The 20,815-nt window shown below is 48.4% G+C and overlaps 1 protein-coding gene across 5 annotated transcripts in view; it reads left to right on the top strand.

The window, feature by feature from the left end:
• Ubr2 (ubiquitin protein ligase E3 component n-recognin 2) overlaps positions 1 to 20,815 on the top strand; it is a 79,076-nt gene that overhangs the window by 44,239 nt on the left and 14,022 nt on the right. For 2 of the 5 annotated variants that reach the window (XM_032900598.1, XM_032900599.1), the window contains exons 23-40: positions 1,129 to 1,231; positions 2,056 to 2,104; positions 3,409 to 3,563; positions 5,211 to 5,313; positions 7,292 to 7,401; positions 7,512 to 7,592; positions 8,286 to 8,464; positions 8,983 to 9,182; positions 9,986 to 10,079; positions 10,852 to 11,013; positions 12,335 to 12,438; positions 13,865 to 13,943; positions 16,110 to 16,258; positions 17,239 to 17,294; positions 17,466 to 17,562; positions 17,778 to 17,845; positions 19,472 to 19,607; positions 20,137 to 20,227. In XM_032900598.1, coding sequence (XP_032756489.1) covers positions 1,129 to 1,231; positions 2,056 to 2,104; positions 3,409 to 3,563; positions 5,211 to 5,313; positions 7,292 to 7,401; positions 7,512 to 7,592; positions 8,286 to 8,464; positions 8,983 to 9,182; positions 9,986 to 10,079; positions 10,852 to 11,013; positions 12,335 to 12,438; positions 13,865 to 13,943; positions 16,110 to 16,258; positions 17,239 to 17,294; positions 17,466 to 17,562; positions 17,778 to 17,845; positions 19,472 to 19,607; positions 20,137 to 20,227 — 2,016 coding nt within the window. Of the gene's footprint in view, positions 1 to 1,128; positions 1,232 to 2,055; positions 2,105 to 3,408; positions 3,564 to 3,945; positions 4,050 to 5,210; positions 5,314 to 7,291; positions 7,402 to 7,511; positions 7,608 to 8,285; positions 8,465 to 8,982; positions 9,183 to 9,985; positions 10,080 to 10,851; positions 11,014 to 12,334; positions 12,439 to 13,864; positions 13,944 to 16,109; positions 16,259 to 17,238; positions 17,295 to 17,465; positions 17,563 to 17,777; positions 17,846 to 19,471; positions 19,878 to 20,136; positions 20,228 to 20,815 lie in introns of those variants that run through there. The other 3 variants (XM_032900594.1, XM_032900593.1, XM_032900596.1) reach the window with 2 other exon arrangements.

Consider the following 20,815-nt stretch of genomic DNA (forward strand, 5'->3'; position numbering starts at 1 on the left):
TGTGTGTGTGTGTGTGTGTGTGTGTGTGGTGTGTGTGTGTGTGTGTGTGTGTGTGTGTGTGGTGTGTGTGTGTGGTGTGTGTGTGTGTGGTGTGTGTGTGTGTGTGTGTGTGTGTGGTGTGTGTGTGTGTGTGTGTGTGTGGTGTGTGGTGTGTGTGGTGTGTGTGTGTGGTGTGTGTGTGTGTGTGTGTGTGTGTGTGTGTGTGTGTGTGTGTGTGGTGTGTGTGTGTGTGTGTGTGTGTGTGTGTGTGTGTGTGGTGTGTGTGTGTGTGTGGTGTGTGGTGTGTGTGTGTGTGGTGTGTGTGTGTGTGTGTGTGTGTGTGTGTGTGTGTGGTGTGTGTGTGTGTGTGTGTGTGTGTGTGTGTGTGTGTGTGTGTGTGTGTGTGTGTGTGGTGTGTGGTGTGTGTGTGTGTGTGTGTGTGTGTGTGTGTGTGTGTGTGTGTGTGTGTGTGTGTGTGTGTGTGTGTGTGTGTGTGTGTGTGTGTGTGTGTGTGTGTGTGTGTGTGTGTGTGTGTGTGTGTGTGTGTGTGTGTGTGTGTGTGTGTGTGTGTGTGTGTGTGTGTGTGTGTGTGTGTGTGTGTGTGTGTGTGTGTGTGTGTGTGTGTGTGTACACAGATCCTGAGCTAGAGTTAGCAGTCATGAACCACCTGACATGGGCACTGGAAGCTGCCCCTGGAAAGGCAGCAAGTGTTCTGAACTGCTAAGTCATCTCCAGCCCCAGGGTAATTTTTTATCCTCCTTTTTCTTGTGCCACACTGTAGCTGCAATGTCTTTATGAATTCTAAAGACAGACCATGTATTTTTCTTGTTAATACAGAAAGGTTAACACCATGTATATTCCGTGTTTAAGCAGAAAAGTTGATACCATGTCTGCTGGTGTTCTGTGGCTTAGAAATGCAGCAGTTTTGAGCCCCGTTCTGTTGGGCTTTGGGGCTGTGTCTCTACACACTCACCTGTGTGGTTTGGACAGGTTCACAGTGGAGGAGCTGGATAAGATGGCTGCTGCAAGGGCCTTGGATACGAACTGTCACGCACGTCAACCCCCAGAACAGTTTCTAAAATGTAGACAGGAGATCTCCTGTCTTTCTCTTGGTACGTGTGACTTTGCTAATGACATTCTTCCCAATAGGAAACCTGGGCTGACAGGACGAGGCATGTACGAGCTGAAGCCAGAGTGTGCCAAAGAGTTCAACCTGTATTTTTATCATTTCTCCAGGGCAGAGCAGTCCAAGGTAAGGGGAGCTCAGTGCAGTGGGAGGTGCTGCTGCTAAGTGTGGTTTCTTAGAGGGAGCAACTCTCACAGCCTGAGGGAAGGGTCCCAGAGGACACGAGTAACACAGCAGGACTGTGTGACAGGGCAGGGCTTTCAGCACTGCAGTGTCTGTGTGTGGATGAATACAGCCGGATGCACATACGCGCTCCTGACCTCATCTGCGTATTTACTTCTCTGTGCTGGGATCACACCGGGACCTTGCTCGTGGATGCCCGTGCCAGACAGGCACTCCACCACTATTGTCCATTCCCCGTTCATTTCTCATGGCTTCTGAAAACAGATTTTCAACGGGTGCCGTGATCCGAGCCCATTTGACACACACTCAACTTTGTACTGGCTGATATGCACTTTGGCCCTGTTTTGTATTCTTTTAACATATGTTTTTGATAAATGGTGTAAAAATAAAATTGTGAAGTTTTTATTTTGTTTAGATACATTACATAGCATTCAAGCCTAAGTTAAGTTTCCACTGTACCTCTTTGCCTTGGATCTGAAGCACTAAAGAAACACACTTGAGGATTCTGTTCGTTGACAAAAAGAATTAACCTTGCTGTATGGGGTTGGGGGTGGAAGCTGAACATGTGGAAGTAGAAGCCTTCTACCCAAGCCATTCCTAGGCAGAAAGCTCAGTTCAAGGCCAGCCTGGGCTGTGTGGGTCCCTCCTATCTTTATAAAAATGGGTGGTGGGAGAGTTAAAAACAGATGCTAAGAAATGAAGACAGACTCGCATCCTGAATTGTTAAGTATTGTAATTCTTATCCATATTACTTTGTCTTTCTTTAGGCGGAGGAAGCTCAGCGGAAGTTGAAAAGAGAAAATAAAGAAGATACAGGTATTTTAATCTTTCCAAAAGCCCACATCAATCTCTTCCTCAAAAACATTTTCTCTTGGCCATGATGACTCTCCACGGTGAGGTGGACAATTTAAGTCTATGCTTTTTAGGTGAACATTCTCCTGTTCTGAGGAATAACAAGTGCAGCAGTTTTAAGATGCTCTGCACACTGGAAACCGTTGTTCCCTCCCCAGACATCTGGAAATGGCTGCATTGGCCTGATTTGTCCAGTGTCTGCCTGCAGGTGCCTCAGTGCTTCCCCGACCCCTTTCATTCCCAGTGGTGCTGTTTGTGTTCTGGTAAGGGTTTCAGTCAGGAACAGAAGTCGGGCCAAGAACAGGTTTTCGGCCCTCTTCAGTCCTCTTACCCACTCATCTGCCACCCGACTGTCTCCTGACTGTCTCAGACAGAAGCGAAAGATGGCCCAGGAAAGCTTAGCTCATGAGACAGTGGGCTAGAGAAGAGTTTGTATCCCCAGAAGACATATAAAAACTCGGTGGGTGTGGTGGCCCCGTGAGCAAGCAGGGCCCAGCAAAGGCAGGGACACGCAGAGCAACACAGCTCCCTGACTAGCCAAGGACTGGGAGGTCTGGCCTTGGTCTGTGTCTATTGCCTCTCACAAAGTAATCAAGGAAGGCACCCAAGGTCAGCCTCTGGCCTCCACAGACTTGTGCACCCACACCCACACATATCTCTCTCACACACACACACACACCACATACACATACATAACATACACACACATACCATGTACATACATCACACACACCACATACACACTGGGAGAGAAGGAAGTCTGTACCGCGTCACTCTGTGGTCAGCGGTTTTCTGTAGATCTTGAGACACTGATGGAGATACGAGTGGCTCTTTCTTATAGCTGGGGTTGTGAGTATTTTCTTTTTAATATACAGCTGTCCTTGTGCATTTGAATGGAGAATGGAGCCAAAGGATAGGGCTAGTAAACATCCTCTATGACCCTCAAAAGTCCCTCACAAGGTGCTAGAGGAGTGGCTCAGCAGGGAAGAGTACTGGCCACTCTTTCAGAGGACCCAGCTCACAACTGTCTGTAATTCCAGTTCCAGGGGATCCAACGCGCTAAACAGACACACATATAGGCAAAAAAAAGTCCACATTAAATACATACATACAAACATACATACATGCATACATACATACATCTTTTTAAAAAGAAGTTCCTGACAAGCCAGGTATGAGGCTGACACCGTTAATCCACAGAGGAGTCAGAGGCGGGGCCTCGGGCTGAGAGGGACAGTTCCTGTAAACATGTCTTCCTTTGTTCCCAGCACTTCCTCCTCCGGCTTTGCCACCGTTCTGCCCTCTATTCGGGAGCCTGGTTAACATCTTGCAGTGTGACGTCATGCTGTACATCATGGGAACAATACTGCAGTGGGCTGTAGAGCACCATGGGTCTGCCTGGTCAGAGTCTATGCTGCAAAGGGTAGGTTTATGTACAGTTTGAATGTTTTGTAGTTGGGGAAAAGTCAGTCAGTAAAGAGAGAAGCTAGGGCCATGGATGTACTTCACGGCCTCTCCTGTTGTCCCTGATGATGCCTGCTGGATGTTTCATGCCGGGTGGTGGTGTGGTTGCCCACCAGCCGGCCTGGGCCAGCCTCTTGTTCCAGCCTTTGCATAGTCTATGGTGCTGGCGATGTAAAAGCTCTCACGTGTGCCTCATTTAAAGCTCATTGGTGTCCCCATGCATACTTAGGTTCCAGTGACCAAATGTGGCCAGTACAGAGCCACCCTCACGTCACAGCCTTAGTGTCTTCAGTGTCGGATCAGACACTCCATGACCAGCTCCTGCTTTGTCCGTCCCACGGTGGCGAGGCTCATCTATTGCTCAGTTTCCAGACTGCCTCTCTGCCCTGCCTCCACCAGGCTGTACCTCCAGAACCTAGAACCTCAGTCTGTTTCTAGGTACAGAGTCCCTGAGGGGCTCCCTGCAAGACTCCAGTGTGAGCAGTCACCCCAAGAGTCCGAGGGAAGGCGAGCCTTCCTCTCAGTAGCCACGCTACTGTCTCAGCAGGCTTACTGCCTCATTGGTTAACATGTGGAACCCTCCCCTCTGTAAACACGTATTTAAGATGTAAATGCAGGCAGCTATCTGGGACACTACCACTGCTATGTGAAAAAATACCCAAGGGAGTGATGGGGTTAGAATGCAGGGTCCGTCCTGTGTGCAGGCCGTCTGTCCATCCCACAGGCCTGTCTAGCAGCCTTGGCAGCCAGCTGCCCTGCACGGAGAGAACGCTAGAGTAGCTCACACCCTTCCTTCACACCTTGGAGGCAAGATAACTGTGCAAAGAACACAGAGCAGTAGGCTCAGTGCCCTCTGCTGCCCTCAGACCCACGAGGAATAGTTTGTGAGAAACTGTAGCATTCAAGAGAAAAGTGTTTCAGATCGTTAGGGTTAGTCCTCAGAGGGGCTGCAGAGATGGCTCAGTGGTTAAGGTCCTTACTGCTCTTAGAAGACCAGGGTTTGATTCCCAACACCCACATGGTGGCTTACAAACTCCTGGCACTCCAGCTTTAGGGGATTGGACCCTCTTCTGGCCTCCTCAAGCACCAGACATGTAGTACACAGGCATGCAGGAAGTCACACACATAAAATTAAATTACATTAAGCAGAAGATGGGAACTAGATAGTGTCAGGATGCGTAAGGGTGTTAGATGCCACAGTCTTGAATTTGATCACCTAGGTAGGGTTTTTCCTCCCTAGTGTTGTCTAGATAGAGGCTAGTACAGGCTCTAGTGCAGGTCTGAGGGAGAGCTAGAGATGTGCACATCTATACATACGTTATACATACATTATACATACATTGTGTGTCACAGCAGTAGCCCTAGAGAACCTCAGGACTCCATTCTCTGCCTAGTGACTTGGGAGTGCTAGCTTTCTCTCCCAGGAGCTCTCTGTTTAGGTGCCAACCTGACCTTTCTGACTGAAGAAGCAATCAGGAGTTGGTCTTATCTGTTTACTCTCTGGCTTGACACTCTTCAATAATAAATATTTTTATTCTTTTAAATATATACTTGTGTTTTGGTTTTTCTACTTTTTATTTTCTAAACATGGGAATTTTTGCTTGAGGTGCTGCATTTGATCGGGATGGCGCTCCAGGAAGAGAAGCACCACTTGGAGAATGCCGTGGAAGGGCACGTGCAGACGTTCACCTTCACGCAGAAGATTTCAAGTACGTGCAGCCTTTCCACTTACCCTGGCCTCGCCAAGTGATAGTGAATGACAGCTCATAACAGTTTTTACAGCACGGGCTCTGACGGCTCACACTGAGACCAGTACCAGAGGCCCCTGTCTGTCTGTATCAGTGACCTAGTAGAACAACACTGTATTAGAGAGACTGCGAGTGGGCGGCAGCATCCTGGGTTCTAACGGAAGAACATTAAAGGTCTGTGCACGCTCAACTACACAAATGTTCATTCACAAACAGCAGAAAGTAATTGGGGCCATTAGCTTGAGAGCAGGTGTGACAGATCACAGCTCAGCCTGAGGCTCAAGTGGACTTGGTCCAGTGCCACCTCTGGAGGAATGGCTCTGTTGTGTGGTCCCTCTGTGAAATTTACCTCTAGGGTATGCCTTCTACAGAGCATCTCCCTTAAGTTACTGCTTACAAAACGTGGTACTCTGCAGTGCTCACAAACAAAAGATGAGCTTTATAGAAACGAATTTGACTCTTTTGTCAGTTTGTTTTTGAGTAATGCTACTTTTAAAAAGCCCAGGGAAATGTTTCCTGACTTTTTATTTTAAAATTTTTCCAGCAATTCTGAATTCAATCCTCAGTAATCACACATACAGTAACAGTTCATATATACATGTATATATGTGTGTGTGTGTGTGTGTGTGTGTGTGTGTGTGTGTGTGTGTATGAACACACACATGTGTGTACATGAGAAGCTGGAAGAGTTCTATGTATCACCCCATGCATACATTCTGCTGAGGATCACCAGTTAGTGCTCGGTACAGTTTCTTATTTCTGTTTGTTATGGAGACAAGGTCCCACTGTAAACCAGGCTGGCCTGGAGCTCACAGGGACCTGCCTGCTCTTACTCCCTTAGTGCTGGCATTAGGCTGTACCCTCATGCCTGATTTGGAATTTAACTTTGTTTTTGAGACAAACTAAGTAGCCCTGGCTGTCCTGGAGCTTAATGTGTAGACCTGACTGGCCTTGAACTCACAGAAACCCTCCTGCCTCTGCCTCCCAAGTGCTGGGATCAAAGGGTGTGTGCCACCACACCTGGCACTGTGTCACTTTATAAAAGAAAACCCTGTGTTTCACTTTTAAAGTAGACGCGCTCTGCCCCTCCTCAGGGCAGCTGTGGGTCTCACTGCTGTGTGTCTCATGTGGTTGGTCTTCATACTTCCTGGATCAGGCTGTGTCATTTTCTGGCCATGGGAACACTCATTCAGGTTCTGTGACACTCTGGTCCCAAAGACGATCGATCGCCTCAACTTGTGCTTTCCCTGCCTACCTCACGCCATTGGTTGATGGGTGGATTCAAGTGTTCATGGGAGGTAGGAATTCCTGGGTGAAAGGATTTCTGTTTTAACCTTGTTTCTTTTAAGTGCGATGAGAATGTTCCCTGTCCTGTACGAGGGAGGTGAGTGGGACTGGACCTTGTTTGTCCAGACAGCGCCGGTTTCCTGCTTTCCCCCTCGAATGTGAAGGAGAGCAGCAGGGGAAGGAAGCCGCCTCTGCCCGCTGCCTACATGCTGTCTTCATGGCCCAGCCTGCTACATTCTGTCTCTATGGGCATTTTTCCCATTTCCCATGAGGTTACATTCTACCTTCTGCCTTCTTTGTCTATGGTGCTTTTATTTTCCAGTAGCCATACCAAGCTCTGAATCCACCCATGGTCTCATCGCTATAAGGTGTCAGTTTCCAGGGGGTGCATCCCAAGGGCTGGCTGGCCAGCTAGTCTAGCGGTCTCTGAACACACCGCCTAGTGAGAGATCCTGTCTCAAAAAATACAGTGGAGGACAAGAGGGAGACTGCTGACCTCCGGCTCCCACATGTGTGTACAGACACATACACATGACTGTCTAAGTGGAGTCAAATGATAGGCAGCAGGCATTGTCAGCAGTTCCATGTCTCTCTGGTAGGAACAAGTGCCGTGAAGTGTTAGCTGCTAACGTGCCTTCTCTTTCCCTCTCAGAACCTGGCGATGCACCGAATAACTCCCCAAGCATCCTCGCTATGCTAGAGACCTTGCAGAACGCTCCCTCCCTGGAGGTCCACAAGGACATGATTAGATGGTTGCTAAAGGTAACATCTCCACATTGCTGTGTGTCTTGTGAGAAACATTAAATATTTGTTATTTGAATAACATTTCTTAATGCCAGCATAACAGCGTTTTGGGGGTTTGTTTTTTCAAGATGTTTAATACAATTAAGAAGATAAGAGAGAGTTCATCCAGCAGCCCTGTGGCAGAGGCAGAAGGAACCATAATGGAAGAGGTAATAGAAACCAAGGTAAAGTCGGGTGTGTCAGCGTGCGCCATTCTCCACTTCCTGAGACGCAGAAGGATGGGTCTCTGTGAGTTCCAGGCTAGCCTGCGCTACAGAACTTTTCCAGGTCAACCAGGACTGCTACGTATTAAAGCTGTGTCTCAAAAAAAAAAAAAAAAAAAAAATTTAGCAGGTTAATATGAACAAATTTTCTCTTCGGTAAATCAGTAGTTGATAATATTCACAAATGTTAAATTCCAAAAGAAAGATAGGAGGGAGGGAGGGAGGGAGGGAGGGAGGGAGGGAGGGAGAGAGAGAGAGAGAGAGATTTATAACAGTTTTCTAGTGTGTTTTTTCCTTTAGCGTCTTAGATTGACTCTTGCATTATTTACATGCAAGAGTGACACAGCGGGCTGGAGAGATGGCTCAGTGCTTAAGAGCAGTGACTGCTCTTCCAGAGGAGTTCAATTCCCAGCAACCACATGGTGGCTCACAACCATCTGTAATGGGATCTGATGCCCTCTTCTGGTGTTTCTGAGGACAGCTACAGTGTACTCATAGATAAATGAATAAATCTTAAAAAAAAAAAAAAAAAAAAAAGTGACAGAGTGGAGCTTAGTCAATGCCTGCAGTACAGATGCTTTGCTTAGGGGAAAGACTGTGCAGCCTCTAAGAGTCTAGCTAAATGGAGCATCATTCCAGAGCTCAAGAGACAAAGACAAAGCAGAGAGGAAGAGGAAGGCGGAGATCGCCAGACTGCGCCGAGAGAAGATCATGGCTCAGATGTCCGAGATGCAGAGACACTTCATTGACGAGAACAGAGAGCTCTTCCAGCAGACCATAGAGCTGGACGCCTCTGCCTCTGCTGCTCTCGACAACAGGTAACGCGAGGAATGGCTCCCAAGATGCTCGACCATTGCTTCTCTGGTTTGCCTTTAATTGAGTAAAGCCTGTGACCTGGGCTCCCCACACACTTGTGCACACACACACAGAAAGAAATCTCGGCCTCTGCCCTAAAGTGTCATTTTCTACAACGAACCTTTGACATGAGAGAATGAACGCTCCAGGCTGGTATGTGTTGCAGGCAGATTGCTGTGAGGAGTAGAGATGGCTTTGAGCACCGCTTGGCGCCCTCCCTGCTCCATGTCAGCTGGGAGGAAATCAGCTGACTACCACAGCATCCCCTAGTGACTGTCCAAGACCACTTCTTTCCCTGTGTATTTCAGCTGTGTCTGAGCAGTAGTTGAACACTGGGCCTTCTGCTCTGAAGAGATGCGGTGGCCACTCTTATAAAGCGAGGCGAGAGCACGAGTTCAGCGTGTACCTATCTGGGTCTCGTCTAATGATTACAGAGGAACCTTTTGGGCTTATTCAGTATTGTCCTAACCTTTTATTGCAGCCCTCTGGTTCCAGACGCGGCTCTGACAGCATTGGGCCCGGCACAGACACAGGTCCCTGAGCCCAGACAGTTTGTCACCTGTATACTGTGTCAGGAGGAGCAGGAGGTCACTGTGGAAAGCAGAGCAATGGTCTTGGCAGCGTTTGTTCAGAGGTCAACTGTGCTGTCAAAAGACAGATCGAAAGTCATTGAGGACCCAGGTAAGTCGTCCTAGCTGCCTGATTAGACCATAACCCAGCCTGGATGACAGAATGCAAGCAGCCACCATGCCAGGCTTCATACCCATGTCTGTAATTCCTGCCCAGAGGACAGAGGATGGCTGTGAGGTCAAGGCCAACCAGGCTGTAGTATTGGACTGCATCTGGACACACCACTTAGCATTTCTGCTCTGAGCTAGGGCATGAGGCATGATGTGGGGGATTAGACTCTCTCTGCATCAAGCTTTGTTCAGATAGATCAGGATCCATTGGAATCCAGAGAAGATGCTCAAGTCCCTGGACAGGTTGGCATAGCGCTGGGGAGGGAGCCCCAGGGCAGAGCACTCGCTCACTGCCAGGGGCGCACTGAGTTAGGGGAGAGCCCTGCTCAATGCATAGAATTTGCGTGTGACCTTGGTTCATCTTCTTCCTCAGTACTTGATTTCAGTGCTGTTTAATGAGAGAATGATAAGGACATGAACCAGGCAGGCGAGTCAGCACCTGTAGAGTGCTTCCCGGGACGTTTTGGTCCCCCTTCTGCTCGTGGATCTAAGGGCCACTTACTCAGTGCACTCTCGGTCTCACATTACAGTTCAGGGCCATTTGATTTCCACAGGCGACGAGAATTACAAGTCCCAGTTTTTATGTTCCAAGACTCTTGGAAGTTTAAACAGTCCATCTAAAGTCAGAATAAATTAGCATTTCTTTCCCTAGGTCTTCACACATCCAGAGATGCACATTGATCATAGGGAAGTTAAATGCTTGGAGTTTGTTTTTGTTTTTGATTTGTTTGTTTTGCAATGCAGAAAAATATGACCCACTATTCATGCACCCTGATCTGTCCTGTGGAACACACACTGGCAGCTGTGGGCACGCCATGCACGCCCATTGTTGGCAAAGGTAATCTGATCTTATATTACTCAAGGGAAGCCAGCCACAGACTCAGAATTGACTTTTAAAGCAAAGGAAAATTTGTTCTAGGGGTGAGAAGAAAAGAACTAAAGAGCCTGGCAAACTTCCTAGACATTTGCTTTATAAATAAATACTTGCTTTGCAATGAGTGTAAAAGAATAACAGGAAGCGAGAGTGTCGAGGGTGCACTTTTAACGTAGCTTTGTATCGGGATCTGCATCTTTCCAGAGAAAGGCATGAGTCTGTTAGGTAACCAGCTGAGAGACAGAAGGATGCGGTAGAGTAAACCTGTGTCGTGTAGGCTGTGTGAGTAATACATTCTTTCCTCAGGTCCAAGGTGAGCAGTCCTGGCTCCCAGAGGTCTTAGTACAGCCTCTGTGGCTCCCAAGGCTGCAGTGACTCCTAGAGCCAAAGGGGCCTCCCTTGCCCTGCGCTGTGGGCTCCTCAGCACTGGTCCCAGCACTCTGCTTACTGTGAGTGTGGCCGCTGCAGACAAGGCCACCAGCCCTGAGAAAATGGCCAGCCAGCGAGAGCACCAAGTGCCTCTTCCCACTCTGGAGTGCTTCTTAGATCAGTCAGGTCTTGTTGTTTGTTGTTTTTAGAGTTTCTGTGCTAGGACTCCAGATCCACTCCGAGCAAGTCATACTGCCTGAGTTCAGTTCAGTTCAGTTCATTGATGTGAGAAAAATGCCTTAGATGCTTTGCCCTCCTGCTGACGTGAACGCTCGGATTTTGACGCCCCTGTTCTCTAATTGTGAAGGTATTTTGATTCCGTTCAAGCTAAGGAGCAGCGAAGGCAGCAGCGACTGCGCCTGCACACTAGCTACGATGTAGAGAACGGCGAGTTCCTCTGCCCGCTCTGTGAGTGCCTGAGCAACACCGTGATCCCCCTGCTGCTTCCTCCCAGGAGCATCCTCAGCAGGTACGCTGCCAGCTGCCCTGCCCACTGCCCACTGCCCGCCATGCTGCACACACCAGAGGTCGGCGCTGTGCACAAGGGAGGACATGCTGGGCACTGCTCACGTGTGGTTCATGTGCATACACACAGGCAAACGTTCCTACACATCACACTGAAGGACGGGAACTCGGAGTTTGGCCCTGTCTCTGGGGCCATAAAACACCCGTAAACTGGTCAGGCTCCCACATGCTCTGCTTTCTAATCCCGAGAGCACCACGGTGCTAAACTTACCCTGCATTTGGACTAAGACGCATCAACTGCCCAAGAGGAGAAACTGCATTTGTCGACTTTGACTGTGACTTTGGTGGCTTGGTTTTTGGTTTCTTGTCGTGGTTGTCACTGGTGGCATAGTTGTCACTGAAGAGCAGGCAGTGCTCTCAGCTCTGCCTCTCATGGCCTACCTCAGGCTTCACAGCTCAGTTTCTGAGTTGTCCATAGAGAGTTAGACGGGCCCCTTTGAGCGTCTCACAGTAAGGGCTTTGCTTGGTCTGTCACGCATGTGGTGAACATCTGTGGCGATTGCGGGGTTGAAGAAATTCTGCCATGTCCCAGTACTAAGAGTGAGTGAAGTTTTCAGTAGCACTGCCATTGGTCAGAATGTTTTCAGTAGCACTGCCATTGGTCAGAATGTTTTCAGTAGCACTGCCATTGGTCAGAATGTTTTCAGTAGCACTGCCATTGGTCAGAATGGCATCAGAGCCTCATCTCTGTTGGCCGGTGTCCAGTCCGCATTTTTACCTACACTGCCTGCGTTGAACTGATGATCTTACTCATGTAAGCATTGCGGTCCATCGTGGGAGAGTCAGATGACAGTTGTGAGGACGCTGCTCTCTTCCTGTCACCACACAGGCTCTAGGGACTAAACTGGGCTTGTCACCCCAGCCGTCTCACACAACCCAGATTTTTTTTTTTTTTTTTTTTTTTTTTGCTTTTGATACAGCAAATTTCCCTACCCTAATTTTTTTGTGTTCTGTTTTCTGTGCATGGGTGTCTTGACTGCAATGTGTCTATGTGTCACACCAGTGCTTGGTACCCATGGAGCCCCAAGAGAATATTGGGTCCCCTGGAACTGGAATGACAAATGGCTGGGAGCCACCATGTGGGTGCTGGGAGCTATCCTGGGTCCTCTGTAAGCTCAACCAGGGCCCTTTCCTCTAAGCCAGTTCCCTACCCCCAACCCTGATTCTCAAATATTTCAGACGTCTAAAATACATGTTATCTAAGAAAGCTTTTGTGCATTAATCTAATCAATAAAGAATTGAATGTTCTCTGTAATCTCTCTTAGGAGGTTAAATTTTTCAGACCAACCAGATCTGGCACAGTGGACCAGAGCAATAGCCCAGCAGATAAAGGTGATCCAGATGCTAAGGAAAGGAGACAGTGCTGCTGGTAAGTGCTACAACCTGCTTCAGCTTGGTTTCTTACATGTATATATACATGTATGTGCATATGTATGCGTGTGTGTGTGTCTGTGTTCACACGTGCCCATGTGCATTCCGTGCTGCACATCGGGAAGTCAGAAGAAACTGAGGAGTTGGTTCTCTCCCCCCACATGAGTTACAGGGGTGGAGCTCAGGTCATGAGCCTGGGCAGCAAGTGCTTTACTAAACACCTGAGGCAGCTCCTGCCCTGGGAACTTGTCTTTCCCTCTGAAGTGGGAGTTGATTGGAAAGTGTGTCTCCAAGATTGCCTTAAAGGATTTGAAAATGAGGGGCGGGGGTGGAGCAGAGGCTCGGCGGTTAAGAGCACTGGTGCTTCCTAAGAGAGCCACGCCCATTTACTAATACCTGCATGGTGGCCATTTGTGTTTCTGCTCCAGGGGATCTGATGCTCTGAGTGGGCACCAAACACATGGTGCACAGACTTATATGCAGGGAAAACACTCACACAAAATAAAGATAAATAAATACATCTTCTAAAAAATATAAATAGTCTGAGCCTCCTGGCACAGCCTTCAGTCCCAGCACTGGGGAGACAGAGGCAGGCGGACCTCTGTCAGTTCAGCCCAGGCAGAGTGGGGTGCTGACTTATCTCAAAATAAAAATAAAGTATATAGACAAATACTAAAACCCCTTTCTGGGGAGGGCTGGTGGCAAACACCTTTAACCCCAGCACTCTGGGAGGCAAGAGCAGGTGGGTCAAGTTCAAGGCCAGCCTGGTCTATAGAGCGAGTTCCAGGATAGCCAGAGCTGCACAGAGAAACCCCATCTCAAAGAACTAAAAATAAGTAAATAAATACAATCTCTTTCTGTAGTATTTAGAAAATGCAATCTCCATTTTAAAGTCGGATATAAGCTAGTTATGGTGACACACATCTGTAATCTCAGCACTGGGTGACTGGGGCAGGAGGATCATAAGAGGCCATCCTGGGCTACATGGCCCTACCTAGGCTCTAAGTAGCTGACTTGTTGCACGTGTCCCTACCATAGTAACCGCACTTGACTGTTCATTCTCTGAGAACACAAGCTCATGTTTGTGACAGCGCATCCTGCTGCTGTTGACGCACGTGATCCCTGCTCTGCACTCGGCCTGGGGACATGTGCGGCCTGGGGACGCCATGTGGGCAGAGGCCGTCATTAGTTCCCACACGTGCAACTGCTCTCAACTCTGCTTCCTCCCCAGTGGCTATGCTGTGAGGTCAGCCACAGCCTTGCTCACTGCACTTCCCGGGATATTCTGGCAGTTTGGAGTGATGGGAATGTTTTCCAGGGTTTTATATTTAGTTGTTTGTTTCTTTGACCACATGGCTAAAGTACATAAAGATTGCATTGGTTGTACTTTGCTAAAAAATTATCTAAAGTGCCTATTTCTACAGACAAGCCCTCTTCAGAGGACACAGAAGACATGAATATAATTCCGATCCCAGAAGGCTTCAGGCCTGATTTTTATCCTCGGTGAGTACAAGATGTGCCTCCCTTTCAATCTGACCCATTGGAAATGAAGCTAAGTGAGTTGTTGGTGGGGTGTGGCCTGGCAGGACTGAGGGCAGAATGGCACCTGAAGCCCAAAACGTACGTGCGTGGAGAACGGTGGGTCGAGACCACTGTGTGGTGGAGTAACCCTTCACAGGGTCGCCTCTCAATACCCTGCACATCAGATATTCACACTACGATTCTCAGCAGCAGAATTACGGTTGGGAAGTAGAAGTGAAATAATAGTACGGTTGGGGTCTCCACACGTGAGGAACTGTTCGCCCTGACCGGCAGCCACTGCCACAGTGTCCCCAAGTTCCTTACATCATCACATCTAATCCTGGCCACTGGGCTCGCCCACCAGGTCTCAGGCCTAGGCCTCCTTCCGACTCCTCCCTTTCTCTCAGAGACCCACCAAGCTCTTAGTCCCCTGGGTCGAAACCAGAATGTTCCCCATCTTGTCCCCGAGAGCCAGTAAGTTACAGTAGACAGTTGGGGTCCAGAACGTGGCGCCCCTGCTCATTCCCTGAATTCCCACATCTGTACACAAAGCCATGTCCAGCTCTGGTAATGGTGAGGTGAGGTAATGACGTAATGCCCCGTGGAATTGAGTTGTGTCCTGAGTGACCCAGTGAACAGGGCATCAGGGCTCTGCCGCTGTGCTCGCCACAGTGTGCCTGCCCTTTCTTTGTCTCTTGGAGTGCCTGCATGCGTTCCCTCGCTAACCTCCCCTTTGCTGTTCTTGCTGACTTACACTGGTGTTGAACGTGGCCTGATGAGTGCATGGGCTCTGCCACTGAGCTGAGCATTTCCCTGCTGAAGTCAGTAATGCCTTATTGTTGAATAAGATCAGTTTTCTTTCAGTTTGGGATTGAATCAATAGTCAGCTTTCGCACTGTGTATTTCTTCTGATAATAATGTGTCGTAAGGGCGTCCATCCTGAGGCAGCAAGTGTCTCCTGTACTGGGAAGCTCCTTGGCTCTTTCTAAGCTGTGTGTTCCGTAGAGCGTTTGTGCCCGGCGGTGCAGTGGTTCTGCTCTGTGCCTGGTGCATGCTCTTCCACGGACTCAGACCTGTCTATGTCCTCTGTCCAGGAGGCCCTGCTGCAGCACACAGCTTGGTCTCCACACCGGTCAGGACAAGGCCCAGCAGTCCTGGCAGCTGTCCCTGGCTGTGTGCATTCCTTTGTTCCGTTGTTTTGAGACGGTCCCATGGTGTGGCGCTGGCTCCTTTTCACAGCGGTGCCTCGCAGCGGTGGCCTTGCACTGTCGTGTGAAATGTTCTACATGCTTAAGTGTCTGTTGAGAAAAAATACCTTTCTGACTCACGCCTTACCACAGAACTACTTTGAACTCTTGTGTCTTCTCTTGTCTGGAGTGTGTGAAACGTCCTTCCAATGTGCCTTCCTTTAAGTGACTTTGAGGGGCGGGTTTTTGACCCCTTCTCACCTTGCTGTCTCTCATGCTAAGTCCGTGTATGTGGGGTCCTGATGAGGTTTCCCTCAGGGCTTCTGTCTTCTGAAGTGGTCCTCTCTCTGCTCACATTGGCCGTCTAGGCCGGTCTCCTCAGGTCAGTCTTCTCGTTATCTTGACAGGTGTTCCAGCATGGCTCCCTCCCATGTTAGGAATTGAACCCAAAGCCTTGCTCACCCACTCTACTCCTGAGTTTTGTTTCTGCTCGCTAGCTTAAGTGAATGTTGTGGCATTTCCTTGTGTGTGTCTGCTCCTTGGATTGCTGATTACAGTCAGACACAGGCGCTCAGTGGGGCCCTGCTGAGCCGGTCAGGGTATGCTGAGTCTCACAGTAGGGTCAGTAGCCACCACCAGTCTTTGACACAAGGACTCCCAAATGTCAGGGTGTAGTCATATCCTCTGAGGTTCTGTCCTGGGAACACCAGTCTCTGTGGGTGTGGGGGACATTCCTAAGAGCAACCCAGAAATTCCCTAGTTCAAATAGTAGATGTGTGTGCTTGTCCCACCTTCAGTCCTGAGCCTCTCCACTCATGCACAGAGCACATCTCCCCTCAGTCAGGCACAGCGACCCACAGCTGTCCGAGTATGGTAAATGGTTTGATCGCAGCAGGGAACAGAGATGGAGCTGTCTTACCCATGTGTGCAGCTTGTGAGCTAATCATGCGTGTTCACACAGGAACCCATATTCCGATAGCATAAAGGAGATGCTAACGACATTTGGAACAGCTACTTACAAGGTGGGACTAAGGGTTCATCCCAATGAAGGTGACCCCCGTGTACCCATCATGTGCTGGGGGACCTGTGCATACACTATCCAGAGCATAGGTAAGACTCACAGCGGAGCCTCCTAAGTCACCAGTGTTGATTAGAAATGTTCTTAGGGGTTGGGGATTTAGCTCAGTGGTAGAGCGCTTGCCTAGCAAGCTCAAGGCCCTGGGTTCGGTCCCCAGCTCCGAAAAAAAGAAAAAAAAAAAAAAAAACAGTTTCTAATAAAACATTTAGTATGAATAGCAGTGTGAGGGGTTGGGGATTTAGCTCAGCGGTAGAGTTCTTGCCTAGCAAGCGCAAGGCCCTGGGTTCGGTCCCCAGCTCTGAAAAAGAAAAGAAAAAAAAAAAATGAATAGCAGTATGAAGAAGTAATGAAAAGAAATCAAGAAAGTTGTGTATGGGCGAAATGATAGTTTGACAGCTTCTAAATAAGGACAGTGACAGGAAACGAATGTAGGCGTGGTTTTTATTGAGGTTTCCTTAATTTCATGCATGGGAATGTTTGCCTGCATGAATGTCTGTGCACCTCAAGTGAACATGCTACCTGCAGAGACCAGAACTGGGCATCCAGTCCCCTGGAACCAGAGTTGCAGACAGTTATGAGCTACCAAGTGGGTGCTGGGAACCAAACTCAGGGCCTCTGCAAGAGCAGCAGTGCTCCTCACTCCCCTGTGTGAGCCCTTTAACCCTTTTTTTTCTTTCATTCAAAGTGAATTCTTATGAAACTTAGAGATTTTAAAATCTAGCTGGAAGTCACGTTACACAACTTCAATGCTAGCACTTGGGAGGCAGAGGAAGGCAAATGTCTGGGCCAGCCTGGTCTACAGAGGTCATTTCCAGGACAAGAAGGGCTACACAGAGAAACCCTGTCTTGGTTAAAAAAAACTGTGGATGTGTGGGGGGGATAATAAGAGATGACAAAACTTGACAAAATCATTCTCAGAAATAATTGAACTTCTTAAAAATGTGCAAAGAATAAGTAACTTTAAAAATACACACGGCATTCAACTTCCTTCTCAACCCTCTTGAATCTCTAGAAAGAATTCTGAGTGAGGAGGAAAAGCCCGTGTTCGGACCTCTGCCCTGCAGACTGGTAAGAACACTCACTCCTCTCAGGAAAACCCACGTGCCCTAAAGACGCCAAATACATTGTGCCCACACAGTGGTGCCCAGGCTGGCATTGCCTGGCTTGTGTTTGTTCCATTGTATTTTCAGACAGGATCTGCTCCTTTCTCTGCTAACTGTAAGGGCGTCTTTATTTCAGGACGACTGTCTCAGGTCCTTAACACGCTTTGCAGCAGCACATTGGACAGTGGCGTTACTTCCCGTGGTACAAGGACACTTCTGTAAACTCTTTGCATGTGAGTGTTCAGTGTGGAAAACCATGTGTTCTGGCAGCTTCTGGCGTTTGGGAGTCTTGTTTGAGGAGTCTAACATCTCTCCATGACAAATGAAGTGCTTTCACAACTGTTGCTGCTGGTGCTCCAGCTTGTAGATTCAGACATGTCGCTACTGCGTGCTTCTGAGGCTGATGCTGCTATCTCAAGTGTGCTGATGTGTCTTCTTCCACCTCCAGCCTTGGTGCCTAGTGACGGCTCTGAAGACCTCCCGTGCATATTAGACATCGACATGTTTCATTTACTGGTGGGTGTTCACGGTTTGCTTGGCATCCTCTTCATGGGACTCCAGGCGCTAGCCTGGACTTGCTGAGTCAGCAGACAGAAAGGCAGATGGGAGGCACTGTCGAGCAGTGGGTTTCCACACACCTTGTCTAGTCGGGTCTGCAGCTCCTTCCTCTCATGCTCGGCTTTATGACTGAGATTTGTAATACAACCATCTGCTCTTAACCCACTAAGGAAAAAATAGCAATGGCTACACAAGCCATGCTGACATGTATGCACAATCTACTTGGTGGTTTTGTGTATTTGAGGAAAGCTGAACAGATCTCGTCCTGCAGTTGTTATTAGTGGCAGACTGCCTCCTCTCCCTTTAGGATCTGTTCGCTGTACAAAATTGTAGCTTTCCTATGAATTTTCTGTAGATACACACACATATATCATATATCACAAACATATCACATATACACACATACATACCACACGTGCATACACACACATATCAAACATACATCACATACTTATACAAATCACATACACACACATATCACATACTCATTCATATCACATACACACACGTGCACATACACACATACACATATCACATATACATACCTATCACACACACATATGACATATTACACACATGTATCACATACATACACATACACACATATCAAACACATCTCATACTTACACATATATACACACAACACACATACACACAGTCACATGCACACACATATATCACATACACCACACACACATATCACATACACACATATCACACACACATACACATAGTGACATGCACACACATGTATATCACATATATCACATACACAGACATATCACATACACATGCATACATACACATATCACATACACATACATCATATATCACATACACACACATATCACATATCACATACACACATCACATATCATACATATATATCACATAACACACACACACATACATATCACATACTTTAGTCATATCACCTCCCTCTACTCTTTTGTCCCTCCTGCTTCCTGGGCCCCTTCTCCCTTTTCTTCCTTTTTACCTTCTTTCTTTCTTTCTCTCTCTCTCTTTCTTTCTTCCTTTCTTTCTTAATCTAGATACCACAGATGAAACTCAAACATTCTGTATCTATCTTTCCGGTCTGACATTTTTCATTTAATATGATATCTGGTTCCCTCCCTTCCCCAGTACATGACCTCACTGCATTCTCAATGACTAAGTAATACTACCTTGTGTGTTTCCTTTAAAAAGAAACTTGACCATGTATACCACAGCTCAAACATGGAGGTCATGTCCTCTGACCTCTTGAGTGCATACACAAAAAATAAATGGAAAGAAAATGAAAGGCTGTCACATACCATTCCTTATCATTAGCAGGAGTCTGTTCGTACGGACCCTAGGGATCCACTGGATCAATTAGAGGCTATTGGCCGACCCTCCGGGCCCTGTCAGCTCCACTCAGATCACTGAGCCAGTCTCAGTGGATTTGCAGACATTTCCCTTCCTCCCCTTTGAGTTTAAGCGAGGGCTAAGTTTGGAAGAGATCCCAGGCGTGGCCACGGGAGTGTAGCTGAGAGGAGAGGCCCGCGCTGACCTGACGCTGTCGCTGACGCTCCGTTTGGTGTCTAGGTGGGCCTGGTGCTCTCCTTCCCGGCTCTGCAGTGTCAGGATTTCTCAGGAAGCAGCCTGGCCACGGGAGACCTGCACATCTTCCACCTGGTTACCCTGGCACACATCGTCCAGATCTTACTTACCTCACGTACAGGTACTGTGTCTGGGGGAGGCAGTGAATACAGCGCAGCAGGTTACTCTTTCTCTTTGTCGTCCTTAGAACGTTTCCTTCTCCTCTGAAAATCCCCTGTGGGTTGGACAGTTTTGCTTTCTTAGATTTAATCCATTTACAGCTCAGCTGACTGTTGTGTTCAGAATGCCCGTTTCCTTTGAACTCACACGTTTCAGTACAGCCCAGCGAGCTCATTCTTAAGATTTGCTTCCATTCAGGCATCCTGCTACTCAGACATTGCGAGCCAGTGTGTTGGCTAGCTGACAGCCCCACTGTGTGACGGCTGCAAGCCAATGTGTTGGCTAGCTGACAGCCCCACTGTGTGATGGTGGCTCTCTGGTCAGATGGGGTCCGTACTGTGCACAGTTGGAAATGGAAACCCTGTGTATTATAGGCCTGTTTCCTGTTAGACATGAGTGTGGGGGTGCTTGGGTGCTTGGCTGGTGTGCTGATCAGCCCTCTCAGCCACACAGTAGGAGTGGAGACCACAAGTATTTCCTTGTCTTTTCAGAAGAGAATGGTATGGATCAAGAGAATCCCACTGGGGAAGAAGAACTCGCCATTCTCTCTTTGCACAAAACACTTCACCGGTGTACTGGAAGGTGAGAGCCTCATCTTCATGGCCTGCATTCCCTCATGCAGTCGGTGTTGACAGGAGTCAGCCTGAGAATGGGGTTGATTGGTTAACTAAGGGCGCGGGCGTGTTATAAGAACCTAGGGAGTGACTTCATATACCTGATCCAAGGCTGTTCCTGAGAGGAAGATGGCGGTGTCTGCAGCTGCCCACACTTGCATGGCCATGAGGCCTCCATTGCTCATCGATGCCAACTAGTGCTCAGACGCACTGTGAAGTTGCTTTCCCAGAACCTGTGTTATGTTATTAGCAGTTTCCAAGATGCTGTCCAGGAGTGTCAGATAATGTTCAGTTCTTAGAGCAGCGGGTCAGTAGTAGGAGTCCTGCTTAGATCTGAACAGTGTGTAGCAAGAAGCCTGGAGAGCGTTTGTTCTGGCTGCAGACATGGGCAGAGGACAGTGCTTGCTGTGCCTACATGGTGGCCTCAGTTTGAATCCCAGCGCCACTGTGAAAAGCCCCGGGGTGGCGGAGGCAGAGAGTCACTGGGGCCTGCTGGCCTCCAGCTCAGTGAGAGGCTGTGCCCCAAAGGAATGAATGCACAGAGATGGAGGGCAGG

Source organism: Rattus rattus, chromosome 4 (assembly GCF_011064425.1).
Source record: "Rattus rattus isolate New Zealand chromosome 4, Rrattus_CSIRO_v1, whole genome shotgun sequence".
In the NCBI taxonomy this organism is placed as follows: Eukaryota; Metazoa; Chordata; class Mammalia; order Rodentia; family Muridae; genus Rattus; species Rattus rattus.